Below are 18,141 nucleotides of genomic sequence, written 5' to 3'. Positions count from 1 at the left end.
GGGCCGAGTTCTCCCTTCCCCTCCGGGCGCATGGAGAGCCCCCGGGGGAAGGCCGCGCTCCTTCTCCATCCCCTGAGCCCTCAGTGGAGTCAGGACTCAGCTCCCTGCGGGGGGTGGGGGGGGGGAGGGAGTGGCCCCTACCTCTCGCACCGCTCTGGATGTGCCTGTCATTAAACTCCATAATACATTGATTATTGCGTATAAAATGTGAGGCCTACCCCAGAGGCTTATTAACTTGTTACCCTACTAGAAAATAGTCCTTCACTTTGCTAATGTGCAATAAACAAACATATCACATTGTGTCTCCAGCAAGATCTGCCCAATGAGAAAGACAAAGCCCACTTCAGCACTTCCCTGAGCATCTGACCTCTCATTTGAAGTCAGTGGGTGGTGCTTGTACCAGGGCTGAATTAGGTCTTAAGCCTCCAAAATGAAAGGATAGAGAAACACTTATGGCTAAACTAATTTTTCAAAGCAAAATCTATTAACTAAACTGCCTCAGGATGGGACAATATTGCTATGAAAAAATAGACTTCAGAAAGGACAAAACTGCTTTCTCTCCACAAGACTTTCAAATTATCCATGGAAAAAGCTTTCCCAACTTTACTTACTCAGTAACTCATTATTGTACTATAGAACTACTTTCTGTAAGAAGCAATAGCTCCCACTCTGAAATTTATGCCACTATGTTTTTATTCTTTCCAGGCTAGGTTCACACTAAAAATAGCATTGTGAAACCCTAGTTGTATGTTAGACTTGTACATTCAGAATAATGAAATTTCAGTAAACAATTAAAACACTTTTAGATAGTAATCTTAAAAATGTGTTCCTTCCTGCTATGGTTTAAATACCTCACTGCTCCGTTTAAGGAACAGAGTCTCCTGTGGCACCTTTAAGACTAACAGATGTATTGTAGCATAAGCTTTCGTGGGTGAATGCCCACTTCGTCGGCATTCGTCTACATGCATCCGACGAAGTGGGCATTCACCCACGAAAGCTTAAGCTCCAATACATCTGTTAGTCTTAAAGGTGCCACAGGACTCTGTTGCTTTTTACAGATCCAGACTAACACGGCTACCCCTCTGATACCTGCTCCGTTTAAATAACTTATTTGGAAGTGTCTAGAATGCGGAGGTAGAAAGAGCAAAGATGTGAAACCACAGGATGAGTGTGTTGGAGATATGAGGTGAGGGGACGTGTAGCTCTCTGTCTTATGCAGTGGGTGACTCTTCCATAACCAGTTGAACTGTGAAGTCTGTAAGGTCCCTCTGAGGCACACTTGCTCTTCCCCTCAGTCAAGGTCACTCAGCATGCTTCTCTCTGCATTTGTGCATCAACCTAGCCAGCTCCTGAAGGCTGACTGTCTCCATGGAGCAGCTCAGTCTCGTTTAATGGAATGGATTAAAAGACTTGCAAGCATAAATTTGGATAGAGCTGCAGAAATCTAATTAGAGGCCCTCTGTGCTCATTGAAGCCTTCACTGCAATGGAACAAACGACCAGGGTGTAGAAATGAGAATGTCAGAACAAAGGGAATGACAAAGGATATTAGAGGGGTAGGATTACTTTGCCTTGATAAAGTGTATTAACTTGCATCTTCATTCTAAACACCAGGGTCCCATTTCAGCCTTTGAGGTCCTAAAAAAAATTACTGGAGAAAGCTGACAGACAGTCTTGGAGGCTGCAGTCCTTTAGCCACACAATAGATACAGCCCAGAAAATGTGGTACAAACTTTCCTCCATATTTTCCCTTACCAGTGTATCTCAGTCTTGAACTGGATTAACTACCTACAGTGCTAAGAGAAGATTTCGGTCTTCATGGTCCATGCGGTCTTAATGTCAATAGACAGGTCATCAAGATACTCCTTTTCAACTAATTCATATGTGTAAAAGCCAGAAAAGACCATTGTGTCTCTAATCTGATTATTTACGTAACATGGATTATAGAATTTCACCCAGTGATTTCTGCATTGAGCTAGAGCAGATCTTTTTAGAAGTCCGTGATGAAGAATCCGCCACGTCCCTTGGTAATCTGTTTCAGTGATGAATTACCCTTTCGTTAAAAAATTGCATTTCTTTTCCATTTTGAACGTTGACTTCGGCTTCTAGCCACTGGATCATGTAACGCCTTGGTCCACTAGTTTAAAGAGCCCTCTAATATTAGTTGCCTTCTCCCTGTGTAGGTAACTATAGACTGATAGAGTTGTCTCTTAAATATCTCTTTGATAAGCTACATATATCAAGTTTCTCTCTAGCCTTTAATAGTAAACCAGGGTTTCTAGACCACATCCTTTTTTAAAGTGGATACCATAACAGGACACTCTACTGCAGTAGTGGGCTCACCCATGCCATGTATAGAGGCAATATTACCTCCTACTTCTGTACCTCATTCCTGTGTTAATACATCCCAGTATTGTTAGCCCTTTTTGCAACAGCATTGCATAGGGAGGTCGTGTGCAGTTGGCTATCTACAATGACCCTCCACATGTTTTTCAGAGACACTGCTTTCCAGAATACAATCTCACATCTTTCCCACTTTAGCCAAATTAATTGGGAGGGGGAGAGAGGGAAGAGGAGACTGTTTCTCCCCCATCGTACATATGCATGCCAAGTAGCCTTTTCTAGCAGGGAAGAGAGAAGAGCAAATGACTCATGAATCCACTACTGGCTTTACAATGCAAACCTAAATTTATCTGATAGGTGCTTAAATATTACCATGATGATTGTATAGAAAACCCTTAAATAGATAGAGGCAGGAGGCTATGTATGATGGCATTATATGGATACTTACGTATTCAAAACTGGACTCAAATCTCTTATTCTGGTTAAAAAAAGAAGCATTAAAATAGATAACAATTTCTTGTTACTAACAGACTGTCTGGATTTGTAAAATAAGGATAATGCTCACTTATCCCACAGGGATGGCAAGGCTGTGTTACAGTTTGCAAAGTAGTTTGAGATTCACTTGTGAACAGTTCATGTCAGCACAAAGTAACAGTGAAATGTACAAATGGCCACTGTATTATGCAATCTTCTGTCTCAAGAGTTCCTTACTTGTATATCCAAATGGACTGAATACAATTCTGCTCCATCTTTGCCAGCTGACCCACCTCCAGATTAACTGCTGATTTTATTGGTACTTTCAGTGGTGGTTTAAGATGGACTTCACTATTTTTGTTATTTGGATTGGTGATCTAGTGGTGAACACCTCTATCCACTGTCACTTAGGCCTAGCTCCTCAAAGATATTTAGGAGCTGAAGGTTGAAATCAATGGGAGCTATGTGCCTAAATATCTCAGGGATCTGGGCCTTAGTTCCCAGTCCACTCATCAATGTACTGGGGCTAATTCAAAACTTACTGTTTGATTTTAGGATCATCACCCTTCCCAGCAGAACCAATGTGGGTTACATGGGATTTACTTGCGGGCCTTCTGTACAGGGCTCGATTCAGTGCTGCAGCCCTACCGACAGGCGTTGCTTGACCTGGAGCAGGAGGTAAGGGAGAGAAAACTGGAAGAAGCTGTGCTCTATTCAATGTTATGAGCTGAAATACTGTGCAGTGGGAACTTGTCTCTTCAGTAACAAATAAGCTAACAAGAAGCAGCCAAAGATGGGATGGAATCTTTCATTTCCAGTGCGGGGGTGTCTTTCAAATTGCTGCTGTGAGGTTCCACTGTAACCCACTGGTCAGTATGTTAAATGTCCCCCTCTATGGCTGATCCACTATGTCAGATCCACAGAAAATGCAAGTGTTTGAGTCCTCAGATTCAGATCCTTATTCTCTAGGTCAAGCTGTAGAGAGTCATGCTTATAGCTCTGAAGGTCCTCGGTTAAATCTGTGTTGTGTCAGCCAAGTTGGTAGGCATCACACCATCTCTTGGGTAGATTCATTTTGAGTCAATGCCCAGTGATTGCATGGGCTGCTCACTCTCATCATAAGTAACAGCCTGAAGGGGGATATGATTCAAAAGTTTTTGTGAAAAAATCTATGAGAGTTAAAGTTATCAGGACTTCTAAGGGTACAGTTTTGCTATTTACCTTTTTCCACCCAGGTTTAGTGCTACCGATTAGAGGCTTATTTTGGTTTGTACTAACTTTTCTGTTGTGGTTGCAGTTCCTGGCTGACCCTCACCTCTCCATCTCCCACATTAACTACTCCCTGGATCAGGTATGTTGCATTTGTTGCCATCTTACTACTGGTATATACAGCATGTGCAATGTTGCAGAGCTACCATTGTTACTAAAACTTCAATTTCTGATGTTTGTACACTTAAATTCCGAGCCTTAAAATTGTATTAATGTCATCTTTAGCTTTTAATATGGTGTAGTTATACTTGTAAGAAATAGATTTTCCTTTCCAATGTCCACCTTCATGCAAAATTGAAATAGCTGGTAGCATGTATCACACTTCAGAAATGTTAGGAAAGCTACAGTCTGCACTTGACTTTAAGCAGCTCTAGCTTTCAGATTACAAACCAATTTGTTTTCTTTAATGACCTTTTCACCACAGAGTGCAGCTGTTGGGGTCATGTGCCTACCTATGTGGCCATGGAACCTTTTTGACTAGATGTCAGCTGGGGAGGCACGCATCATTGCCTTGTCAGGGATATAATAGCTCCCCCTTTAACCATCCAACAGTTTCTCTCTGCCTTCAAAAGTCCCATTTAGAGTTTAGCTGCATCATAGAGGGAAGCCAGTGCAGCTCTTCCTATCCTCAAATTAGAGTCTCCTAAATTTATCATCTTGAGACTTCAGTACCCACTTAGACAGCACTTCTAGCACACTGGCACAACTCATGTCATCCATGACAACCTTACTAAGTGATCAGAGAATCTCGGGATAAGCGTCACCTCCACTGTTCAGTCTAGTTGTTGACGTTAAGGTAGAGTAACATCACCAGTATCCTGGTATAATCATCATCTCATCTCTGCAGAAGCAATGGTCTCTCTTCCAGGGACATCCAGAACAGTAAGTGGGGCCAGTGAGGTGATAGAGTGGTAAACCACCACAACCAGCTGCTGTCCATACTAGCCCCTAAATGCCCCATCCCTACATATCGCTACTTAGAAGCCTATTTTTACATGTTGGTCCTTGCTTTGCAGTTCCAACTCCTCTTCCCCTCGGTGATGGTTGTGGTGGAGCAGATCAAGACCCAGAAGGTATGGTAAATGGGAGCTGGTTTCTCTGTAGCAGAATCTGTTGTTCCCATCCATTCCCTTTAGTTAAAATTGCATGATGGTGTAAATGACACTAGATGTTTGACAGAGCTTGTAGGAGATAGGTAGATGGGGCTTCTCAGGAAACATTTGCTTTCCTTTTCAGAGTTTATATCTTTCTCCTGAAGACTGTATGGTTCAGGCCAGGGAAGATTTTTGAGGATCAGCAAGAACGAGGCACTGGGGTGGTCAGAACCATCCATATGTGCTCCCTGTGTATGGGGCAGATTATCTATTTACTGGCTATGGATTGGTTTTTCACTATGTCAGTGAGGCACCTTGGACATTGCTCATTTGGTGTCACTTACATAAATAGATGGAGAGACTAAGGCAGAAAAATTGTATGGTGAAGGTAGCTCAGCAACATGAAGCTCGTGCACTGATATCAAATTCCCTTATTTTCCCCTTTGTAATTTACAGAAGATGGGGGCGGAGGATGGGGGGGTGAGCTGGCAAGGCTGTAATTGGAGCTGGTGGGAACGGAAGGTTGTGCATTTCTGTGGTTGGGGAAAGATTCTGAGACAGGTTTGAATGGAGAAACAGAGGGAAAGGTTTGGAGCAAGGATGGAAGCAGATGAGTTTGGGGAGTGGGACTGCAGAGAGCCTTTGTCTTTGATCACATTTAATTCACAGTAGAAAAGTATGGAGCACATTTGCCACCTTTATTGTGTGTTGGTGACTGGGATTTCTTTTTCTTGAGTCTTATAAATCCCAAAGACAAGGCAGAAGAAGCAGGATTTCTGACTTCACAATCCATGAAATGTCCTCTAGCCAGTAACAGGAGTTATGGGAGAACTTGTGTGTTGAAGTCCACAAGTCTGCTGGGCCCTTATGTGGGGTGTGGGAGGAAGGTATATAAGAACATGAGAATGGCCATCCTGGGCCAGACCAAAGGTCCATCTAGCCCAGTATCCTGTCTTTCGACAGTGACCAATGCCAGGTGTCCCAGAGGCAATGAACAGAACAGGGAATCATCAAGTGATCCATACCCTGTTGCCCATTCCCAGCTCCTGGCAAACAGAGGCTAGGGACATCATCCCTGCCCATCCTGGCTAATAGCCATTGATCGACCTATCCTCCATGAAATTATCTAGTTCTTTTTTGAACCCTGTTATAGTCTTGGCCTTCACAACATCCTCTGGCAAGGAGTTCCACAGGTTGATTGTGCAAAGCGTGAAAAAATACTTCCTTTTGTTTCTTTTAAACCTGCTGCCTATTAATTTCATTTGGTGACCCCTAGTTCTTGTGTTATGAGAAGGAGTAAATAACACTTCCTTATTTACTTTCTCCACACCAGTCATGATTTTATAGACCTCTCTCATATCCCCCCCGAGTCATCTCTTTTCCAAGCCAAAAAGTCCCAATCTTATTACTCTCTCCTCATATGGGAGCTGTTCCATTCCCCTAATTATTTTTTTGTCCTTTTCTGAACCTTTTCCAATTCCAATATATCTTTTTTTGAGATGGGGCAACCACATCTGCACGCAGTATTCAAGATGTGGGTGTACCATGGATTTATATAGAGACAATATGATATTTTCTGTCGTCTTATCTATCCCTTTCTTAATGATTCCCAGTATTGTTTGCTTTTTTGACTGCTGCTGCACATTGAGTGGATGTTTTCAGAGAACTATCCACAATGACTCAAAGATCTCTTGAGTGGTAACAGCTAATTTAGACCCCCTCATTTTACATGTATAGTTGGGATTGTTTTCCAATGTGCATTACTTTCAATTTATCAACATTGAATTTCATCTGCCATTTTGTTGCTCAGTCACCCAGTTTTGAGAGATTCTTTTGTGTAACTTTTTGCAGTCTGCCTGGGACTTAACTATCTTGAGTAGTTTTGTATCATCTGCAAATTTTGCTACCTCACTGTTTACCTCTTTTTCCAGATAATTTATGAAGATGTTGAATAGGACTGGGCCCAGTACAGATCTCTGGGGGACACCACTATTTACCACTCTCCATTTTGAAAACTTGACCATTTATTCCTCTTCTTTGTTTCCTATCTTTTAACCAATTACCAATCCATGAGAGGACCTTCCCTTTTATCCCATGACAGCTTACTTTGCTTAAGAGCCTTTGGTGAGGGACCTTGTCAACGGCTTTCTGAAAATCTAAATACACTATATCCATTGGATCCCCTTTGTCCACATGCTTGTTGACCCCCTCAAAGAATTCTAGTAGATTGGTGAGGCATGATTTTCCTTTACAAAAACCATGTTGACTCTTCCCCAACAAATTATGTTCATCTATGTGTCTGACAATTTTGTTCTTTACTATAGTTTCAACCAGTTTGCCTGGTACTGAAGTCAGACTCACCGCCTATAATTGCCGGAGTTACCGCTGGAGCCCTTTTAAAAAATTGGCGTCATATTAGCTATCCTCCAGTCATTTGCTACAGAAGCTGATTTAAATGATAGGTTACAGCAATGGTTCTCAAACTTTTGTACTGGTGACCCCTTTCACATAGCAAGCCTCTGTGTGACACCCTCCCCCTTTTAACTTAAGAACACTTCTTTACATATTTAACCCCATTATAAATGCTGGAGGCAAAGTGAGGTTTGGGGTGGAGGCTGACAGCTTGTGACCCACCATGTAATAACCTTGTGACCCCCTGAGGGGTCCCGACCCCCAGTTTGAGAACCCCTGGGTTACAGACTACAGTTAGTAGTCCTGCAATTTCACATTTGAGTTCCTTCAGAACTTTTGGGTGAATACCATCTGGTCCTGGTGACTTATTACTGTTTAGTTTATCAATTTGTTACAAAACCTCCTCTGACACCTCAGTCTGGGACAGTTCCTCAGATTTGTCATCTAAAAAGAATGGCGCAGGTTTGGGAATCACCCTCATCCTCAACTGTGATGACCAATGCAAAGAATTCATTTAGTTTCTCCGCAATGGGCTTATCGTACTTGAGTGCTCCTTTAGCATCTCGATCATCCAGTGGCCCTACTGTTTGTTTAGCAGGCTTCCTGCTTCTGATGTAGTTAAACAAAATTTGCTATTACTTTTTGAGTCTTTGGCTAGCTATTCTTCAAATTCTTTTTTGGCCTTCCTAATTATATATTTACACTTCATTTGCCAGAATTTATGCTCCTTTCTATTTTCCTCACTAAGATTTAACTTCCACTTTTTAAAGGATGCCTTTTTGCCTCTCACTGCTTCTCTTACTTTGTTGTTTAGCCACAGTGGCTCTTCTTTGGTTCTCTTCCTATGTTGTTTAATTTGGGGTATACATTTAAGTTGAGCCTCTATTATGGTGTCTTTAAAAAGTTTCCATGCAGATTGCAGGGATTTTACTTTTGGTGCTGTACCTTTTAATTTCTGTTTAGTTAACCGCCTCATTTTTATGTAGTTTCCCTTTCTGAAATTAAATGCTACAGTGTTGAGTCGCCATGGTGTTTTCCCTGCTACAGGGATGTTAAATGTAATTATATTATGGTCCCTATTACCAAGCGGTTCAGCTATATTCACCTCTTGGACCTGATCCTGTGCTCCGCTTAGGACTAAATCAAGAATTGCCTCTCCTCTGGTGGGTTCCAGGACTAGCTGCTCCAAGAAGCAGTCATTTAAGGTGTCAAGAAACTTTGTTTCTGCATCCCGTCCTGAGGTGACCTGTACCCAGTCAATATGGGGATAGTTGAAATCCCCCATTATTAGAGTTTTTTATTTTAATAGCCTCTTTCATCTCCCTGAGCATTTCACAGTCACTAACACCATCCTGGTCAGTTGGTCGGTAATATATCCCTACTGCTATATCCTTATTATTCAAGCATGGAATTACTATCCATATTTCCCCTTCCTTCCAGTTCTCACTGGGACCCATTTCCCTTGCACCGTGCACCATTTCCCATATCATTGCAAAGCCTTCTTTGTACATTCAGCTGTAAATGTAGCATTTGAACATCTGAAACTTCGGTATAGAATCAAGTGAAGATTTCTCACTGCAAATCCAGTTTGACCACTTTGTTTCTTCTGCAGATTCATGGCTGTCAACTCCTGGAGACTGTCCATAAACACAGCTGTGGGGGGCTGCCCCCTGTGCGTAGTGCACTGGAAAAGTAAGGAGATTCACTAATACTACTGCTTGGCTATTATGCTCTTGTAACAGCTGGAGTTAGTGCCAAAATATCTTCTCTCTCTAGCTATAGCAAATAGAGATATGTCTAACAAGAGCCCTGTGCAGTCTGAAAGGCAGGAGTGGAATGCTGGGCTGACCGCCCTGAAGGCTCAAATCCTCTGTTTATGTACAGGATAAGTACAACATAGACAGCTGCAGTACAAGCTTCCTTCACACACTGAACTGCCAGTTATTTAGGGTGACCAGATGTCCCAATTTTATAGGGATAGTCCTGATTTTTGGGTCTTTCTTATATAGACTCCTATTACCCCCCCCCACCCCCATCCCGATTTTTCACATTTGGTGTTTGGTCACCCTACACATTGTGAAAAGGCATGGCCGCACATAGAGAAGGAAGGCCAGGATAAGAGAAGAATGGAAGACATGTTGTGATCAGCGCAATCTCACTGCTGAGCTTGAGGCATTTCCTACGGAAGATGGGAGTTTACTCTCCCTGGCCTCTCTGCTGAGACTGCCAACGAGGGACCAGTTGTGACTGGCTTAGGGATGGCTTTGTAAGTTTTTCTGTCTCCCACCCCCGCACTTTTCCCCTTACCTAATGCAATTTGTATGGAAGTTGCAAAGGAAGAAGTTCCATTGTGTCAGTTGACGCCCTGGATCATAGATTGGAGATTCAGACGTAGGGTGATTTGATTGGTTGAATATTACTAGAAATGGGCTCCCTTGGAGGAGGAAATTAGAGCACTGACTTTCAAGGTGCAGATCGTGGAGCTGCTAAGATGGCAGCTAAGTGAGTAGGAGCAGTGATAAACTAACATATTGGATACTGTAGTTTGATCCTACTTCCTGTGAGGGAGGTAAACAAACAGTACTTTAATGGCACACTCAAGGCCATTCACCTTCCTCCATGAGCAAATTTCACTTGTTAGCACTTCAGCTCTCACCATGCGTATTTCGTTCTGATTGTTATATACACTGCCCTCTTTCACTTTCCATTATGCTTGGTCCCCAGGATCCTGGCTGTATGTCATGGAGTCATGTATAAACAGCTCTCTGCCTGGATGCTGCATGGACTGCTCCTGGACCAACATGAAGAGTTCTTTGTTAAACAGGGCCCATCTTCTGGGAATGTCCCTGCCCAGCCTGAAGAAGAGGATGATGACCTGGGAATTGGGGGACTAACAGGAAAACAGCTGCGAGAGCTGCAGGACCTGGTGAGATTGCAGGTCAAAGCATGGCATTCTCAGAGCATTAGAGAATGTAGTCAGAAATCTGTCTTTTTCTGCTTCAATGAAAGAGCCATGACTTAACGGGCATTAATGAGCCATGGTAGGATGACAAATCAATGAGATACTGTAATATGCAGCTACAAACTAGGCAAAAAGGACTGGTGAGGTCATAGAGGTGGGGGATATGGAATGTTTTAAGCATTGTGCCACACGTGTCAAACAAGAAAAGAAGCAGGAAAGTAAGAAAAGGAGAAAAGTTTAGCATGGATAAATGACTAAGTCCATGAGGTTCAGACTAAGCAGATATCCTTCAGAAAAGGGAGATTCAATTCTAGTGAAGCCATTAGAAAGGATCAAATTACAGCAAGTAAAGTGAGGAGGTGGGTGAGGTAATATCTTTTATTGGACCAACTTCAAGCTATACAGAGTTCTTCAGGTCTGGGAAAGGTACTTAGCTGTGACACTTTAGCACCTTTCTTAGACCTGAAGAAGGGCTCTGTATAAGCTCAAAAGCTTGTCTCACCAACAGAAGTTGGTCCAGTAAAAGTTATAACTTCACCCACCTTGTGTCCCCAATATCCTGGGACCAACACTGCATCACCTTGATCGATTGGTCCGTCAGCCCTCATATAGATTGCGCTGATCACAACACATCTTCCATTCTTCTCTTATCCTGGTCTTCCTTCTCTGTGTGCGGCCATGCCTTTTCATAATAAAATCTTCCCATCTCTTTGAGGTCGTCCGAGTGGCTGTTTCAGTTCCCGTGGGTGCCACTCGGCGACAGCTGCAGTCCATCAGTTGCCAGTGAGCCTCGCTATATGCCCGGCCCATCACATTTTACTGTACCTGCTTTCAACAACAACATCCTGCACTCCAGTCTGCTGTCTGATCACTTCATTGGGGACTTGGTCGCAGGTTGAAATCCCCAAAATTCTTTCCATCACCCTCCCATGATAGACAGTTGTGGCTCCTCTATCTTTGTCAGTACCCAGGTTTCGTTGCTGTACAACATTGCCAGCAGTACTGTTGAGTTGAAGAGGTCAGAACATGTTGCCTTATTGATTTTTCCTTGGAGGACATCCTTGATAGAATTGAATGTGTGCCAACCAGTTTTCTTTCTTCGCGAGAGTTTGCCTTCCTGATTATGGCGCATGTTAATTTCTTGACCCACATAAACATATAGCTCATCTTCTATTTGTTCTCCCTTGACTATTATTTGGGCTTTTGGCAAGGGATCAGACTGCATACATTTCATTTTAGAGCGGTCCTTTTGTGTTGAGTTCTTGCAGCATTTTCTGTAGTTTGATGGTGTTTTCAGCAATTAACACGATATTGTCCGCGAATCTGAGGTGGTTTAACTGCTCTCCATTGATGCTAATTTCCAATTCATCTGCCTCATTACCATTTTGAGGCAGGCTGTGACGAATTTCGGTGAAATCGTGTCTCCTTGCTTCACACCTCTTTTGACTGGGATGTGAACAGGAGTGTTGAACAGCATTATATCCATGGTGCAGTAAGAGTTTGCTTCCTTTAGTAGTTTGAGTCGATGCCCTGCTCTGAAAGAGCTTTCAGCACTGCATTGATCTCTATGCTGTTGAACGCTTTTTCATAATTGTTGAAGGCAATGCATAAAGGGAATTTATATTCCCTTGAGCACTCCAATAGCTGGTTTATAGTGAAGATATGGTCTGTTGTGCTAAAATTCCTTTGAAAACCTGCCTGCTCTGTTGGCTGCTGTTCGTCCAGATTCTGTGAGAGTTGGTTTGTTGTTATTTTGGTGAACAGCTTGTAGACATGTGAGAGCAGACATATTAGAATCATAGAAAATTAGGGTTGGAAGAAACCTCAGGAGGTATCTAGTCCAACCCCCTGCTCAAAGCAGGACCAACGCCAACTAAATCATCCCAGCCAGGGCTTTGTCAAGCCGGGCCTTAAAAACCTCTAAGAAAGGAGATTCCACCACGTCCCTAGGTAACCCATTCCAGTGCTTCACGACCCTTCTAGTGAAATAGTGTTTCCTATTATCCAACCTAGATCTCCCCCACTGCAACTTGAGACCGTTGCTCCTTGTTCTGTTATCTGCCATCACTGAGAACAGCCTAGCTCCATCCTCTTTGGAACCCCCCTTCAAGTAGTTGAAGGCTGCTAACAAATCCGCCCTCACTCTTCTCTTCTGCAGACTAAACAATCCCAGTTCCCTCAGCCTCGCCTCATAAGTCATGTGCTCCAGCCCCCTGATCACTTTTGTTGCTCCCCGCTGGACTGTCTCCAATTTATCCACATCCTTTCTGTAGTGGGGGGCCCCAAACTGGACGTAATACTCCAGATGTGGCCTCACCAGTGCCGAATAGAGGGGAATAATCACTTCCCTCGATCTGCTGGCAATGCTCCTACTAATGCAGCCCAATATGCCGTTAGCCTTCTTGGTAACAAAGGCACACTGCTGACTCATATCCAGCTTCTCATCCACTGTAATCCCCAGGTCCTTTTCTGCAGAACTGCTGCTTAGCCAGTCGGTCCCCAGCCTGTAGCGGTGCATGAGATTCTTCCGTCCTAGGTGCAGGACTCTGCACTTGTCCTTGTTGAATCTCATCAGATTTCTTTTGGCCCAATCCTCCAATTTGTTTAGGTCACTCTGGACCCACCCTCCAGCGTATCTACCTCTCCCCCCAGCTTAGTGTCATCTGCGAACTTGCTGAGGGTGCAATCCACCCCATCATCCAGATCATTAATAAAGATATTGAACAAAACTGGCCCCAGGACCAATCCCAGGGGCACTCGGCTTGATACCAGCTGCCCACTAGACATCGAGTTGTTGATCACTACCCATTGAGCCTGACAATCTAGCCAGCATTCTATCCACCTTATAGTCCATTCATCCAATCCATACTTTAACTTGCTGTCAAGAATACTGTTGGAGACCATATCAAAAGCTTTGCTAAAGTCAAGATATATCACGTTCAATGCTTTTCCTGTATCCACAGAGCCAGTTCTCATCATAGAAGGCAATCAGGTTGGTCAGGCATGACTTGCCCTTGGTGAATCCATGTTGACTGTTCCTGATCACCTTCCTCTCCTCCAAGTGCTTCAAAATGGTTTCCTTGAGGACCTGCTCCATGATTTTTCCGGGGACTGAGGTGAGGCTGACCGGTCTGTAGTTCCCCAGGTTCTCCTTCTTCCCTTTTCTAAAGATGGACGCTATATTTGCCTTTTTCCAATCGTCCGGGACCTCCCCCGATCACCATGAGTTTTCAAAGATAATGGCCAATGGCTCTGCAATCACATCAGCCAATTCCCTCAGCACCCTCGGATGCATATTGGACGATAGTTCTTCAGATCTTCGTGATCACCTTTCTTGTACAGCAAAATGATGTTGGACTTTTTCTAGCAAGAGGGTATTTTTGCATTTCCAAGCAAGGCTAAACCTTTGAGCAAGGGTTTACCAGAGGTCTTGGCCTCTAGCTCTTATTTTGGTTCTAAGTCGGTCTTTTCCTGAAGCTTTTCCTTCCTTCATTTGATAAACTGTATGCCAAACTTTGCTGATGAGGACTGGGAGTACGCGCTCATTGGTCTCTTGAAGTGTTGGTAGCGTGACATTTATTTGAGATGCGAACAGTTCGGTGTAGAAATCTTTGCAGACCGTTTCCATCCCTGTTCTGTCAATTACTGCTTTTCTGTCCTTGTTCTTCAGCACCATTATTGTCAACCTGTTCAGCATCAGTTCCCATTTGCATTTTTTGAGGCTTCTGCAATCTTTAGCCGTCTTTAAGAGCCTTTCATTTCAGTACTTCTCAAAGTCCTCCTTTAGTCTTATTAGCTTGCAGAGCAGGGAGTACTCAAGTTTGTCGCCATCATTTCGCTTCATATTCCTCCGCCTAACAAGTTCCTTGTTTCCTCTGAGATTCTTCCCTTTGCTCTTTTTGGTCTTTCTTTCTAGGCTAATTTCATGCATTGCCTCAGCTTATCAGCAAAGTTTTTGTAGTCCTCATTGCAGTTATCTATGAGGTTCCAGTCTTCTTTGGAAAAAGACGGTTACTCACCGTTGTAACTGTTGTTCTTCGAGATGTGTTGCTCATATCCATTCCAGTTAGGTGTGTGCGCGCCGCGTGCACGATCGTCGGAAGATTTTTACCCTAGCAACACCCGGTGGGTCGGCTGTGGAGCCCCCTAGAGTGGCGCCGTTATGGCGCTGGATATATACCCCAGCCGACCCAGCGCCCCCTCAGTTCCTTCTTGCCGGCTACTCCGACAGTGGGGAAGGGGGGCGGGTTTGGAATGGATATGAGCAACACATCTCGAAGAACAACAGTTACAACGGTGAGTAACCGTCTTTTCTTCTTCGAGTGCTTGCTCATATCCATTCCAGTTAGGTGACTCCCAAGCCCCACCTAGGTGGCGGGGTCGGAGTGAGACATTGCTGTGTGCAGAACCGCTGACCCGAAAGCAGCGTCGTCTCTGGATTGTTGCACCAGCGCATAGTGAGTAGTAAATGTGTGGACCGATGACCACACTGCAGCTCTACAAATGTCCTGGATCGGTACTTGAGCCAGGAAGGCAGTCGAGGAGGCCTGGGCCCTCGTGGAATGAGCGGTGAGGCGTGGCGTCGGTACACCGGCCAGGTCGTAGCAAGCACGAATGCAGGACGTGATCCAAGTGGATAGGCACTGAGAAGAGACCGGTGAGCCTTTCATCCGGTCGGCCACCGCAACGAAGAGTTGCGTCGTCTTCCTAAATGGCTTTGTACGGTCAATATAGAAAGCCAGGGCCCTGCGTACGTCCAAAGAGTGTAAACGCTGGTCTTGACGAGTAGCGTGCGGTTTCGGATGGAAGACCGGGAGGAAAATGTCCTGGTTCACGTGGAAAGGTGACACCACCTTTGGCAGAAAGGCAGGATGGGGGCGAAGCTGCACCTTGTCCTTGTGGAACACCGTGTAAGGGGGCTCGGATGTCAGCGCCCTGAGTTCCGAGACGCGTCGTGCTGAGGTGATGGCTACCAGGAAGGCTGTCTTCCAAGATAAGTACAGGAGCGAGCAGGTAGCCAAAGGTTCAAACGGAGGCCCTGTGAGCCTGGAGAGGACGAGGTTGAGGTCCCACGTTGGAACCGGCTGTCGCTGCTGTGGGTATAGCCGGTCTAAGCCCTTGAGGAATCTAACGACCATCGGGTTCGAGAAGACCGAGGACGTGAGTTCCCCTGGGTGGAAAGCGGAAATAGCGGCGAGGTGAACCCTAATTGAGGATGTCGCCAAGCCTTGCTGTCTGAGGGACAGGAGGTAGTCCAGTATCAAGGGGATAGGAGCCTGCGAGGGAGACGTAGCTCGTTGCTCACACCAGCAGGAGAACCTCTTCCACTTGGCTAAATAAGTGGTCCGCGTAGAGGGCTTTCTACTTCCCAGCAGGACCTGTTGGACGGCTTGCGAGCATTGGCGCTCTGAGCGACTCAACCATGAAGCATCCACGCCGTGAGGTGGAGCGACTGCAGGTCGGGGTGACACAGCCGGCCGTGGTCCTGAGAGATGAGATCCCGACTCAAGGGGAGCGTGATCGGCCTCTGTACTGACAGCTCTAGAAGTGTGGTGTACCAGTGCTGTCTCGGCCAAGCGGGAGCGACCAGAATTACCCGTGCATGGTCCCTGCGGATCTTGAGCAGCACCCTGTGGACCAGCGGGAATGGGGGAAAGGCGTAGAACAGATGGTCTTTCCACGCCATGAGGAAGGCGTCCGACCGAGAGCCCGGGGCTCGTCCGTGTAGGGAGCAGAATGCCTGGCACTTCCTGTTGGCCCGAGATGCGAACAGGTCGATCTGGGGAAACCCCCACCTCTGGAAAACGGAATAGATGATGTCCGGGCGAATCGACCACTCGTGCGTTTGGAAGGACCTGCTGAGACGGTCTGCCAGCGTATTCTGGACTCCAGGCAGGAATGACGCCGTGAGATGTATCGAGTGGGCGATGCAAAAGTCCCACAGGCGAATGGCCTCTTGGCATAGGGGAGATGAGCGGGCTCCGCCTTGCTTGTTGATGTAAAACATGGCCGTGGTGTTGTCGGTGAGAATCAGCACGCAACGGCCCTGTAGGAAGTTGAGGAAAGCCTGACAAGCCAGGCGCACTGCCATCAGCTCTCGGACGTTGATGTGCAGGGCTAGTTGGGACGCCGACCACAGGCCTTGGGTATGATGCTCCCCCAGGTGAGCGCCCCATCCTAGAGATGAAGCGTCCGTAACTAGGTGGAGGGAGGGCTGTGGGGCGTGAAAGGGTACTCCTGCACAGACCGCCGTGCGATCCGTCCACCATGTGAGGGAGGCCAAGACTGCGGTCGGAACCGTGACCACCATGCTCAGGTCGTCTCGATGAGGACGGTAAACCGATGACACCCAAGTCTGCAATGGGCGAAGTCGCAGCCTGGCGTGCCTGGTTACGTAGGTGCACGAGGCCATGTGGCCCAAGAGGGCGAGGCATGACCTTACGGTGGTAGTTGGAAAGGCCCTGAGTCCTTGAATGGCGCTTGAAATGGTATGAAAGCGGCTGTCTGGCAGTATGGCTCGGGCATGTCTGGAGTCCAGGATTGCTCCAATGAACTCTATTCTTTGAGTTGGTATTAGAGTGGACTTCTCTCTGTTGAGTAGAATGCCCAGCTCGTGGAAAGTGCGTGTCACTATGTGGACATGGGCCTGCACTTGGTCTCTGGTGCGGCCGCGTACCAGCCAGTCGTCCAAGTACGGGAACAGCTGTATCCCTTGTCGACGAAGGAAGGCCGCGACGACTGCCAGACACTTTGTGAACACCCTGGGAGCCGAGGACAAGCCGAAGGGAAGGACTGCGAATTGGTAGTGCCCCCTGTTTACTACAAATCGCAGGAAGCGCCTGTGAGGCGGATAAATCGCTATGTGGAAATAAGCGTCCTTCATGTCGAGGGCGGCAAACCAGTCTCCAGGATCCAGTGAAGGGATGATGGTCCCCAATGATACCATGCGGAACTTCAACTTTACTATGAATTTGTTGAGCCCGCGCAAGTCTAAGATGGGCCTTAGACCCCCTTTTGACTTGGGTATCAGGAAGTAGCGGGAGTAAAACCCCCTGCCCCTTAGCTCCGATGGAACCTCCTCTATGGCCCCCATAGCGAGGAGCCCAAAAACCTCCTGTGTAAGGAGTTGCTCGTGAGAAGGGTCCCTGAAGAGGGACGGGGAGGGGGAGTGGGAGGGGGGGGGGCGAGGAAAACTGGAGGGCGTATCCCCTTTCCACCGTGCGAAGGACCCAACGGTCCGAGGTTATACGGGACCAAGCACGGTGGAAGCGGGAGAGGCGGTCCCGGAAAGGGGGAGTCGGATCCTGGGTACCGGTCGTGGTGCCGTCCTCGACCGCACCTTCAAAAGGCTTGTCTAGGCCCTGAAGGTGGCCTAGACTGGCCTTGGTTCTGACCGGGTTGAGGGCCGGTCGACCTTCTCCTACCACCTCGACCCCGCCTCCTAGCAAAGTCCTGTCTTGGACGAGGCGGGGGAGGGTAGAACCGCTGAGGCTGCGGCCTGAAGGGCCTGCGCTGAGGCCCTGGGACATGCATCCCCAGGGAGCGCATCATTGTGCGAGAGTCCTTCAGGTTCTGGAGCCTCGAGTCT

The 18,141-nt window shown here is 46.2% G+C and overlaps 1 protein-coding gene across 1 annotated transcript in view; it reads left to right on the top strand.

The window, feature by feature from the left end:
* The first annotated feature begins 3,371 nt into the window (after positions 1–3,371).
* Positions 3,372–18,141, top strand: part of TUBGCP4 (tubulin gamma complex associated protein 4) — a 39,531-nt gene continuing 24,761 nt past the window's right edge. Inside the window, exons 1-5 of the mRNA XM_026648433.1 lie at positions 3,372–3,494; positions 4,114–4,167; positions 5,102–5,158; positions 9,204–9,283; positions 10,316–10,517. Coding sequence (XP_026504218.1) covers positions 5,126–5,158; positions 9,204–9,283; positions 10,316–10,517 — 315 coding nt within the window. The 5' untranslated portion in view covers positions 3,372–3,494; positions 4,114–4,167; positions 5,102–5,125. The remainder of the gene's footprint in view (positions 3,495–4,113; positions 4,168–5,101; positions 5,159–9,203; positions 9,284–10,315; positions 10,518–18,141) is intronic.

This window comes from Terrapene carolina, unplaced genomic scaffold, assembly GCF_002925995.2.
Source record: "Terrapene carolina triunguis isolate 2854851 unplaced genomic scaffold, T_m_triunguis-2.0 Scaffold67, whole genome shotgun sequence".
Taxonomy (NCBI): domain Eukaryota; kingdom Metazoa; phylum Chordata; order Testudines; family Emydidae; genus Terrapene; species Terrapene triunguis.
Note: the sequence above shows the minus strand (reverse complement) of the source record. Positions and strands in the feature narration are given on the sequence as shown.